This window comes from Pistacia vera, unplaced genomic scaffold, assembly GCF_008641045.1.
Source record: "Pistacia vera cultivar Batoury unplaced genomic scaffold, PisVer_v2 Contig73, whole genome shotgun sequence".
Taxonomy (NCBI): Eukaryota; Viridiplantae; Streptophyta; class Magnoliopsida; order Sapindales; family Anacardiaceae; genus Pistacia; species Pistacia vera.
Window position 1 is genome coordinate 691,693 of NW_022196590.1, and position 12,828 is coordinate 704,520.

A 12,828-nucleotide genomic window follows, 5' to 3' on the forward strand; every position below is an offset into this window, starting at 1 on the left:
TACTAAACACCCTCCACAATAAAAGTTTATAAATTAACAAAAACACCTCCACCCACATAATCGACTGTCAGTAGCCGTCCACCACTGTCAGACGGTGGTCGATAGTCATTGGAATGGCACACGACGGTTGGATCTGGCCAGTCGTGCACCGATTGGCATTTTCTGACAAAAAATACAACGGATTTGGCCGGAAATAGCTACATCTACGGCCATAATCTGGCCGTCATTAATTGCCAAATTTAATAGTCAAGATATGGCCATGTCAATAACAAGATAGATCTAGTCATTAACGGCTAGATCCCTGATCGTAGGTCTGATTGTTTCTTGCCAGATTCATGGTGGCGGTGGTTTCGGTGTTGGCGGCTGACAATGGTTGTTGGCGAATGACTATTGCTTGGATAGATGGATATGCTTTTGTTAATTTATAAATTTTTATTAAGAAGGATAATTGTTAAATATTTTGAATTGAATAATATATGATTAGATTTTGAATTGAATAATCGATATTAAAACTAACAAGTTTTTCACTTTTTCAAATAGAATAATAAAAAAAATAAAGTTTAAAAAGTAAAACAAAGTGGGGAAGGATATCCATGTGGGCCCAATCACTTCAACACACCCAAACAAAAATGGTACAAATTTCTTCCACTCATGTCGTGTACTCGTGTTTTCTAAGATTATGCAGGTAGACAAATAAATTGAAATAAACCTTGTATTCTATGGACACATTCGCTGAATTTAATTTGATTGAATTGATGTTGGTGACATGGGGATCTCGTGGAATAATTTGTGTGAAGAAAGCGAAAGGGTTGAATAGTCTAATCAGGCCAACCGTCACATTGGCCGTAAATGCATCTTATCAAAATTTCTGTGGCTGCAAAACCCGCCCAGCGGTTTCAATGTCTCTTACTTTTTCACTCTTGCCTGCTTTAATATCTCTTTCCTGTTCAATTTTTGTCTTCTATAGTCTTTGCACAGAGAAAATGTGATACACAAATAAAATATTGTTTTATAAAGATAAAATTTTGAGGGCCAACTAATGTGTTAAACATTCATCTTGTGGGATTGCTGTGCGTGCATATTACTAGAGAGACACGTTTTTATTTGAGTCAAGAATTATCTGTTCCTATATGTGTCAAAAATCTTTCCTTCTAGTTCCTATAAATAGGGCTGAAGAAGAAGGAAAGGGAAAAGGAGATAGAGGCATGGCTTGTGAAAAAAGCAAGATACTGATAATTGGAGCAACTGGGTATCTTGGGAAATACATGGTGAATGCCAGCGTTTCTATGGGCCATTCAACCTTTGCCTTTGTTCGTCCTCTCAAGCCAAATGCTCATCCTTCCAAGCTACAACTTCACCAAGAATTCCAATCCATGGGAGTCACTGTATTCCAAGTATTTCTAACTTTATAATTTCTATATTTATTATTAAATAATACATATAAATCTTTATCAATTGATTCAAGACAATGCATTAGTTTAAAAGTTATTGACTTATAACTCTATCTAATTTCTCTTTTCAATCATTGGATTTGTATTAAAATTTGTGAACTTAACCTTTCATATAAACTGACATTTAATTGATTTCTTATTATAATATTATCACTTTATACCATAACAGTTATGTTATATAAAATTTATCTTAAATAATATGTACCTATATATGAAGAATTTTGTAGTACAAGGGCTGAGTGTATTTGAAATTCTTTTCTTAAATGTAAATATGTCAGATCAAAATATTTTATGGCTGTTTTTGTACTTTAAACAAAGTCATTGTAATTTTTTTTTTTTTTTTTTTTTGGGAGTTTTGAGAAGTTTATACAGAAAATGAGATAACTTCAAATTATAATAATTAAATAAAATTTATGAAAATACCTTACTGGAAATATTTAAACCTCTTGATACTTTAAAGATGTTTTTTGACAATAACTACATATTTCTTTATTTTCTTTTCTCTTATCTTTCTCTCCCACCTTTCACCTTTGTTATCCAGGAAAACTTGAGGGTGGTTGTTGGAATTACCCAATAAAAGAATTTTCCTTATTTATTTTGATTAGTCTATTTATATGTTTCTTCTAAAAAAAAAACACTACCGAGCTCAATAACTTCAATTCATGCATGCATAAACAGGGAGAGATTGATGAGCATGAGAAATTAGTTTCAGTGCTTCGACAAGTAGATGTTGTGATTTCTACTCTTGCAATTCCTCAACATCTTCAACAACTCAAATTAATTTCTGCAATAAAAAAAGCTGGCAACATAAAGGTGCATGTTTTTCCTCGATAGTCTTTCATTTTATAATGCATTGCATCAAGGCACATAGAGGAAAATTGAGAGCCAAATTTCTCTCAAAGTTGAATAAAAGAATTCATACCGATACCTACGTATGAGACAGTACAATTCTTTGTTAATTAAAAATATAATTATTTTATCATATGTAGAGATTTGTTCCATCGGAATATGGTAATGAAGTTGACAGGGTAAGCGCACTCCCTCCTTTTGAAGCTGTGCTTGAAAACAAGAGGAAAATTAGAAGGGCAACCGAAGAAGCTGGAATATCATATACTTATGTCTCCGCAAACTCATTTGCAACTTATTTTGTCCATTATCTTCTCCATCCAAACGAGCAACGCAATGAAGTTATAGTTTATGGAAGTGGTTTAATTAAGGGTAAGTAAGTTATTCTATTTTATATAACAATTCTCTCATGAAAGCTCTCGAGAAGTAACACGATATCTTAAAAACAAAAAAAAACAAAAAAATAGAATATTTACTTTCATTCATTAACATCCATATTAAAATGTGTTGAAAACAGCTGTGTTGAATTATGAGGAAGATGTTGCAGCCTATACAGTCAAAGCAGCAACAGATCCAAGGGTTGCCAATCGTATAATAATCTACAGGCCCCCAGGGAACATTGTATCACAATTAGATTTAATTTCTGCTTGGGAGAAGAAAACCGGAAGAAATTTGAAGAAGATTCATGTTGCTGAGGAAGAAATCATAAAACTTTCTGAGGGTAAGTTTCCTAATTGAACTAATTTATCTTAAACTAATAATATTATTATTATTTGAAACATCTATATAATAATTATGAATCTAATTTTTTTTTTTTTTTTTTTTTTTAAGTGTAGTCACACCACCACCGGGGAATGTCCCTCCTGCAATTTTGCACAACATATTTATCAAAGGTGATCAAATGAGTTTTGAACTAACTTCAGAGGATTTGGAGGCCTCCCAGCTATACCCTGAATACAAGTACACTTCAGTTGATGAACTTCTGGACATTTGCTTGGTTAAACCCACGAAGGTCAAATTGGCTACATTTTAAGATTGCATTTGGTTAGGGCTCTTGAAAGATTACACCGGTAATCTATCTTAATAAGGCCATTGTCTTATTTAGTTTAGTAGGTAATAAAAAATTCCGATAATCTTTTATTAATCAAGTAATATGAGAGGTGATACAGGGGTTATGTGATTACCTACTCAAATGGTGATATTTTAATATTATTGTGGTAATCTTGGCTCCGTTTGACTTATTATTTCTACCCATTTTCCCAAAATACTTGTTTGGCTTGTTATTTAAGAAATATTAGTACATTTATTTAATTACTTTTAGACCCCTTAAATTTATTAATTTCATTAAATATCCCCAAAAAAAAAGTTTAAAAATTAACAAAAACACCCCCACCCACCCATACTTGCCAGATTCCGACAATCACTGTCGGTGGTAGCCGGAATCTATCAGAACGGCCTACAAACAACTGAAACTGGTCGGTAATTCACCAATCTGGCCTTTTACCTCGTAATACTCCCCTATTCAACTACCCAATATTATTCCCAAAATCTTATCCAAAATAATAAAACAAATGGACCCATTATTCTTTGGCGGATCTGGCGGGTATTATTTTGGGTCCATTTGTTTTATTATTTTGGATAGGATTTTGGGAATAATATTGGGTAGTTGAATAGGGGAGTATTACGAGGTAAAATTTAAAAATTTACAAAAAAATCCCTAGGTTTGCTACTTTAACTAAACATCCCAGTATATAAAAATTTTGTAAAATGACAAAAACACCCCCACCCACTCATAGTGCCAGATTTCGGCCACTACTGTCGGAATCTGACCGAAAAATAGTGTTACGACGCAGGCCGGTCGGATCTAGCGGGTAGGGCGTCGATATGGCCTTTTCCGGCCAGATCCACAGAAAATGCCAGATCTACGGCTAGATATGACCCTTGACGACCAGATCGATGAATTATCGACTAGTTTCGATCGTTTATAGGTCGTTCTGACAGATTCCGGCTACCACCAATAGTGATTGCCGGAATTTGGTAAGTATGGGTGGGTGGGGGTGTTTTTGTTAATTTTTAAACTTTTTTTCTGGGGGTATTTAATGCAATTAATAAACTTAAGGGGTCTAAAAGTAATTAAAAAAATACTAATGTATTTTGGGAATATGATTAAGAATATGGGTAGAAATAATATGTCAAACAGAGCCCTAATTTTTCTTCCAATTTTACCATTACTTAATAAAAATTCCGGACACTAATACCCTTTTATTGATGTCAAATAACGATTAACCCAATCTGTTGAATGATTTCTTTAACCTCATTAATTAATTAATTAATTAATTATATAAATAATCTTGTAAAAAGCATTTCAGTAGTACCGCTACACTATTTATATGCACAAAGTGGAGCCCGTCTTGACTTTGACTTGATAGCATAATATCTCTGGTTTGGCATTGATGATATAATTGTGGTATATCTTCCAAGTTCAAGTTTGCGTGATGAATAAAGATAAAAAGACATCCTTCTTTGTGTTTTGAATTTTTACGATGGAGAAACTGTTCAATATTTTTTAACATAGAACTAGGTTGACGGTGCGCAATTTGTAATGCCGCAACGCACATCCTTTTTCATATCAAATGCAAACCCGAGACATCATCGCCGCAACGCAAGATTCTGAATGTCGTGGCATGCCTCTTTGTCTCAAACTCATGTGCACATGTGCAAGCTGCCATGTGAACCAATGATACTTCAAATGTCATAACTTCTTCGTTTCAGTTCTGATTCAAAACTGTTTGTTCTCAGTCGTCACAAATTTCCTCACCAACATTATTTTTCATCCACATATTATTTTCAAGCACCTATGACCTGAAAATTTGCCAAACATATCCGTAATTCCAAAAAAAACACATTTATAAAACAATTAAGTCAAATTATACAAATTAAACAAAATTTCCCACAAATCATTTACAGGATATACCACAATCTATGGGATTTTGTTTCACCTCTCCTTGTATATATGCCTCCTTTGTGGAAGGAATAAGACACACATAAATATTCAAGTCATTTGCTTTTAATTATTGTATCAGAGCAATGATTCTTGGCCCCATTCTTTTTGCTCATTTCAGCAAAGCCATTTGATATAGCAAAGTCATTCGTTTATTTTTCTTGCTCATTTTAGCTAAGTTAGCCCCAAGTTTGTTCATTCTTACAAACACAAAAGAAAAATTCTTTTATCTTTTCCATTACACGATGGCAGATAAACAATCCAAATCATATAAGCAATCAATGTCAAAAAAACAAAAGACCAACCCTTCCCATGAAAATCCAAATCTTCCAATGTTTCTCCATCATTTTGATAATCCAGGAGTAGTGTTGGTTACTTAGCCTCTAATCGAAGATAACTTATGTTAGGGCTAAAATCGTCTTGGGCTTGACGAGGCCTATAACGAAATAAACCATGTCATGGCCCAAGGCCTCAACCAATCCCGATTGGGCCTACGCTTAAAATCACCTTATGAAATACCTACTCTATGAGTTGGGCTATCCTATAAGTTAAGCTAAACTGGGTTTCAGCTCATTAGCCTGCAACAATCTATAAATAGGAAATCAGAATCCCATTCTATTTCTCTTCTACTAAGATTCCAATCTTACTCAAACTATTAAACTTGATTTGATAAGGTCAAGAAATCATATTCTTTCATGATAGGGATTATCTCCAAAATAGGACTTAGGTCCTACTAAGATTCCAAATCTTATTAAACTATTAAACTAATCTGATAAGGTCAAGAAATCATATTTTTTCATGATAGGGATTATCTCCCAAAAAAGGGACTAATGTCCCACTAGGATTCAACCCTTTGGATTCACTATAAAACAGAGGCTTGCCCTCTCATTAAAGGGCAATCTCCCATAGTCAATCTACATTACTCAAAACCATCTATTTGCTCCTAAGTTCTTGCTCCCAAGAACCCGACACCTCCGCCGTAGTCCTAGCTTCCGACAAGACTCCTGGTAATTCTTCATCTCCTTAATTCTTATCAAATAATCTCTTTCAGCCTTGCTGACTTGAGCGTCGGAGTGCCTACGGAAATACCACCTCGGTGTTTTCTGGAAGCTTCAAGCTTACCCTTTCATGTGTGCAGGTCTAGCGGATTGAGTGGCCTCAACCTCACGGGATCAGACCCTATTTTCATGACGGTAGATTTTTTGCATCTACAGTTTGGCGTCCACCGTGGGCCCCTGACAATCACCTGCCAACGATGACTTACAACATGAGAGGCGACACGAAACTCCTTTTGACTGACAATGTTAATCAAAAATCTCATCACGATAAGAGTTTTTTTTTTCTTATTTTTCTTCATTTTTTTATCTATTCACATGCCATATTATACTATTCGGCATATCGTAATTTATTTATATTATATCCATTCAGCGAGTAGTATAAGACCTTGAAGCTCATGTTATTGTTCTAAATTATAATAGAATAATAATGTGTCAGGGTTTAAAGTGGTGTTCCTAAACCACTTGATTCATTGACTTTGCTTCAACAATCTCTCTTCTCTAATCCTTTGTTCAGATAAGGCAATAGCTTCTGTCTCGAACCTCTCTGCACGTGCCTTTCACTTCAATCATCAAACCACCAGGTGGTCCGTCAGCGTCATCAGAGCTTTGCAATGCATTACCTGCCACAAAACCAGTCAATTTATTCATTCAAGAAGATGCTACAATACGCCAGCATCTCTAGGACCTCCGCTCCGTTAGAAGGTAACTCAAACTCGACCAGCCTTGATCCAATCCCATTCACTTCACGGAGATTTGCCACCACTTTGAAACGAAACCCGTCCATCTGTTCTCCTAAAATCGCCCTAACAGCTTCTCCAATCACACAGTAAAATCCTAAAAACGCAGCAGTATCTCTCAAAACACCTAAAGTCATCTACTAAACACGAAGAGAAACCCCAAACAAAACCTACTTAAGTGACGCCACCCACTCTCGCCTAATCTCCTTACCCTACCGTATTCAAACTCCAAACTCGAACCATCGCCCCTTCCCAACCAATACATATCAACTCAACCACCTTCACATCACAATCTCCGCACACCTGTCACAAAAGCCCTCACGCCTCCCGCTATTTGCAAACTTTCCACTCCCCACTACAACTCAGCACCACCAAACAAACAGAGTAGTCCACTCAATGATATTTGGGTTTGCACATACAATATCAACGTGCCCATTCGGATCAACCCAAAAGTGAATCATGTGCCCACTCAACTTCAACTAGTTCAGCTCTAACATAGAAAGTAACACCCTCTCTCCCACTCGGTCCAGCAAGCATGGTGGCAGCACTTGAAGGGAAAGGTATGTGTCATTGCCTCCTTTAATTACCACTCTATTTGGTTAAATCTTTCTCTATTCGACCCATTACTTAAATACATGCAGCTCATTTTTCATTTAGCTCACTCTTTATCAGTCCATAACACATGCACATCATGCATATTAACTCTCAATTCGACTATTTGCTAAAACATTCATGCATGCATGTCACTGCTCCAGCTTCAATCGAATGTTTCCAACTACAAAGTCGGTCACGCCGACTGGGCCACAAACCCTCAAAGGTTTCAACTACAAGTCGATCACGCCGACTCAACTGTAAGCTCCATACAAGCTCCACTTGGCATACACCATCGGATCGGCCCTACCCGATTCACGGATTACACCATTGGATCGACCCTACTCGATCCACGGATTTACACCTTTGGATCAACCTTGCCTGATCCCGGATTTACCATTCAGATCGGCCCTACTTGATCCACGGATTTACCCCTTCGGATTGACCGCTGCTCCCACGGATTTACACCTTCAGATTGACCCTGCTCAATCATGGATCTACACCTTCGGATCGGCCTGCCTATCCTCGGATTTACACCTTCAAATTGACCTGCTCGATCCACGAATTTACACCTTTGGATTGACCATGCTCAATCACGGATCTACACCTTCGGATCGCCCTGCCCGATCCACGGATTTACCATTCGGATCAACCCTGCTCGATCCGGGCTTACACCTTCGGATTGACCCTGCTCAATCCCAAGATCTACACCTTCAGATTGGCCCTGCCCGATCCACGGATTTACACCTTCAAACGACTCTGCTCGATCCACGGATTTACACCTTCAGATTGACATGCTCAATCTATGTTTACACTTTCGGATCGACCTTGCTCTATCCACGGATTTACACCTTCGGATTGACCCTGCTCAATTCACGATCTACACTTAGATGGCCCTGCCCGATCCACGGATTTAACCTTTGGATCGACCCTACTCGATCCATGAATTTACACCATCGGATCGGCCCTGTCGATCCACAGATTTACGCCTTTGGATCGACCATGCTCGATCCACGGATTTACACCTTCGATCGGCTTTGCCCGTCCATAAAGCTACACATTCAGTTGGCCAGACGGTTGAGGGTTCTTACACCTCAAATCGACAAGTCTCGACCCAATCACACAATGATCATTCGACCTAACAAGCTGCATCACTAATCCGCTCAGTTTGCACTCTTTGATTAATCTACTCTCTAAGCTAAATACTCTTTAATGGGGCCTAACTGTAGGGCCAAAAATCGTCTTGGGCTTGACGAGGCCTAATAATGAAATAAACTGTCACGGCCTAAGGCCTCAACACAATCCCGATTGGGGCCTACGCTTAAAATCACCTTGCGAACTACCCACTCTATGAGTTGGGCTATCCTATAAGTTAAGCTAAACTGGGTTTTGCCTTTAGCCTACAACAGTCTATAAATAGGAAATCAGAATCTCATCTATTTCCTCTTCTACTAAGATTCCAAACTTACTCAAACTATTAAACTAAATTTGTAAGGTCAAGAAATCATATCTCTTTCATGATAGGGATTATCTCCAAAATAGGACTTAGTGTCCTACTAAGATTCCAAATCTTATTTATAAACTTAATCTGATAAGGTCAAGAAATCATTCTCTTCATGATAGGAATTATCTCCAAAATAGACTTAGTGTCCTACTAAGATTCCAAATCTTATTTAAACCATAAACTTAATTGATAAGGTCAAGAAATCATATCTTTTTCATGATGGGATTATCTCCCCAAAAGAGGACTCAATGTCCCACTAGGATTCCAACCCTTTGGATTCACTATAAAAAACAGAGGCTTGCCCTCTCATTAAAGGGCAATCTCCCATAGTCAATCTACATTACTCCAAACCATCTATTTGCTCCTAAAGTTCTTGCCCCAAGAACCCGACGCCTCTGCCGTAGTCCTAGCTTCCGACAAGACTCCTAGTAATTCTTCATCCCTTTAATTCTTATCAAATAATCTCTTTCAGCTGTGCTGACTTGAGCATCGAAGTGCCCACAGAAACACCACTCTAGTGTTTTCCGGAAGCTTCACGCTTGCCCTTTCATGTGTGCAGGTCTTGCGGATTGTTAGGCCTCAACCTCACGGGATCAGACCTCTTTCTTGACGGTAAATTTTTTGCATCTACAACTATAATGCTTGGAGTCATTTATGATAATGGCACTAAGGGCGAAGAACTTGATCAAGTTTATTGATGGATTAATACATTACAACAAAAAGAGCTTTTAGCTATGATTTTGTTAGCAACGATTTCAAAATTCATTGCCAAAGGTAACTATTAGCGACGAAATATGAAATTGGTTGCCAACAATTTCACGGACTTTCTAATCCTCGCACGAGATTGCGGGAAGCAAATTGGCAATGGACTTAGCGACGACATAATTCATCATACAATGTTTTTGCCGTCAAAAATAAAAAAAGTGACACCCAAGTTGTTTCGTAACGTAATTATATGTCGCTGTGGATACTTTTAAGAGACAAAAATAATACAAAACGTAGTCAAAAGTATTTAACAATGCAAATGCACGATGCCATAAAATGTTTTTGGCTACGAAAATATGTAAAGAATTGCCAACAAAGTTTAGCTACGCAACAAAAGTCCTATCTTAACACCTTTTCGGTGACGAAAATATAAAAACTGACGCAAAATCCATTTGGCTACGCAACAAATTGTGCGTCGATAAACATTTTTTGCGATGAAAATATAAACAACAACGCAAAATCATTCTAGCTATGCAATAAATTGTCCGTCGAGAAACGTTTTTGTCGACGAAAATATAAAAAATGACGCAAAATCCATTTGTTACGCAACAAATTGTTCGTTGGGAACTTTTTGGTGATGAAAATATAAAAAATGACACAAAATCCATCTGGCTACGCAACAAATTGTTTGGGAAATGTTTTTGGCAATGCAAATAAAAAAAACAACGCCAAAAACGTATTGCAATGCAATCTATGTTTCGTCGTGAAAACATTTTTGTGTTAATTTTCTTAAAATCATTGCCATTAGTATGTTAGAATTTAATTTTTAATATAATTTTATATTAATATGACAATAACTGAAAGTGTAAAACCAATCAGTAATTAATAAAAGAAATCAAAATTATTATTATTATTTATTTTGTAAATACGAAAAGCACCATAGGATAAATTGTTTTTTAGGTTTCCACTGTTGGTAGCTTAAGTTTGGTACTTGTTTGTTGCTGTTTAGAGTCATTATTATTTATTATTGTTATTATTATTAGGTTAGTCGTTAGTGTTAGTATTATTTTTTTATAATAAATTTATAATATTATTTAATATTTATATTTAAATGTTAAATTTAGTGCATTAAATTAATAATATTTATTAATATTAAAGCAAACAAATTAAAATTAATGCACAAAAAAAAAATCACATCACAATTACGCAAATTAAATTTGGATGACAATAATAAATATTATTAATTCTCAATATCATCTTCAACTTACGCATCTTCACTTTCAGTGGTACAATTTTCATCACTCATCTCATTTTCAATATCATCATTTATGAAACTGGTATCATCATCACTAACTCTACTACTTGGCTCCACAAATTGAACAACCTCTGGTTCCACATCCACCTTATGAAGTTCTTGTTCATTAACTTCCGCATCAATATGAAAACTAAATTCATTTGAATTATTGGCTTGATATGCATCATGCATTGTCAATTGATCTTCTTCAATTTTATCGGGAATGTCATACCAATGCCTATGTTGCACCTTCTGTATAACTTTCCAATTGGCCCCTAACTTAGGATCATCATGTAGAAAACTTGTTTAGCTTGATATGCTAACACATAAGGATCATCGGCATACTATTTGTGACTCACATTGATGCTTATAAAGTGAAAATCCCTTCGCACCCATTTCTTTTTACGGTCAGTGTCAAACCAAGTGTATTTAAACAAAATCACACTTCTATCATAAATATAATTCACTGCAACAACTGAATCAAGAATTCCATAAAATTCCATCCTCTCACCACCACCACCACCACCACCATTGTCATCATCTTCAAGTTCCTCATACACTAAAACATCACTATTTTGGGTTGTGAGTCTATCATCACGATCTTTCACAGTGAATCGTACTCAATCAACAATATAAGCAGTATATTTAGACACTCGTCCATCAGGCTTACACGTTAATGAATACAAATCATCAGTAGCCTCAACTACTCCTTGAGAACGTAACACTTTCATCTACCAAAAAAAATGATTAAAATATATGATCAATATAAAAGTTGAAAACCATAAAAAAAAAAAAAAAAGTAATAAGACTCCAAAATGTTCGACGACTTACCCGATGTTCAAGCTAATCAGGAAACAATTTTTTGTTGCTTTTTCAATATTTTCATCTCTGAAATATTAGTGCCTTCACTTTCTTTAATTCAAGCATGTGCTCACTAAACATTTTTTCATAAGATACAACAAAAGATTAAACAAAGTTAAAACATATCATATAAAATGACAAAATAAAAACCTCACAAAAACAAAAAAAAATTCATAAGGTTGGCAAAATATCACTTACTCTAAATAATCACCCAATTCCACACAGTTATTAAGAATGTACCAATGTATTTTATCAATTTATGCTTGTGGTAACTTCATCAGTTGCCTCCCACCATATGTACTAACTCTATGCCTGAAAATAGATGCATCGCCTACTTTGTCATTATCATCAAAATTACGCTCTGGTCGGTTGAATTTAGTCTCAATATCATGAAGATACATAGAACAGAATGTCAATGACTCATTACCAATGTATGTCTCGACAATAGAGCCTTCCAGTCTTGCTTTATTCTTTGCATAAGATTTATAAGTTCCTAAAGCCATTTCAATTGGATAGATCCATCAAAATCCTACTGGTCGTACAAGTCTTGCCTCACATGATAAATGAACAACTGCATGCACCATGATATCAAAAAAAGCTGATGGAAAACTTCTTTCTAATTTACAAAGTATTAACACAATTTGTTCCTCCAACTTGTGCAACACATCCTTTGTAAATGTGTTGCACAAATGAGTTGAAAAAAACAAGATAACTCCACCAATGCAGTATAAATGTCACATGGCAAAAATTTCCGAATGCCAATGGGAAGAATTCATTGAA

General features: G+C 35.9%; 1 protein-coding gene across 2 annotated transcripts; it reads left to right on the forward strand.

Moving 5' to 3' along the window:
- Positions 1–1,199: 1,199 nt before the first annotated feature.
- Positions 1,200–3,352, forward strand: LOC116115064 (isoeugenol synthase 1-like). 2 transcript variants are annotated; one of them, XM_031401194.1, is made up of 5 exons: positions 1,200–1,394; positions 2,130–2,264; positions 2,441–2,669; positions 2,815–3,018; positions 3,134–3,352. In XM_031401194.1, the coding sequence occupies exons 1-5, from the start codon at positions 1,206–1,208 to the stop codon at positions 3,328–3,330; spliced, it is 954 nt and encodes a 317-aa protein (XP_031257054.1). In that variant the 5' UTR covers positions 1,200–1,205; the 3' UTR covers positions 3,331–3,352. The 2 variants fall into 2 exon arrangements, with proteins under 2 accessions (XP_031257054.1, XP_031257055.1); XM_031401195.1 differs by having other exon boundaries at positions 1,200–1,385.
- The last annotated feature ends 9,476 nt before the right edge of the window (positions 3,353–12,828 follow it).

Coding starts and splice junctions, on each gene's coding strand:
- LOC116115064 (XM_031401194.1), top strand. CDS start 1,206: ATGGCTTGTGAAAAAAGCAAGATACTGATAATTGGAGCAACTGGGTAT. Junction 2,670..2,814: donor TGGAAGTGGTTTAATTAAGG/GTAAGTAAGTTA, acceptor TGTTGAAAACAG/CTGTGTTGAATTATGAGGAA. Junction 3,019..3,133: donor AATCATAAAACTTTCTGAGG/GTAAGTTTCCTA, acceptor TTTTAAGTGTAG/TCACACCACCACCGGGGAAT.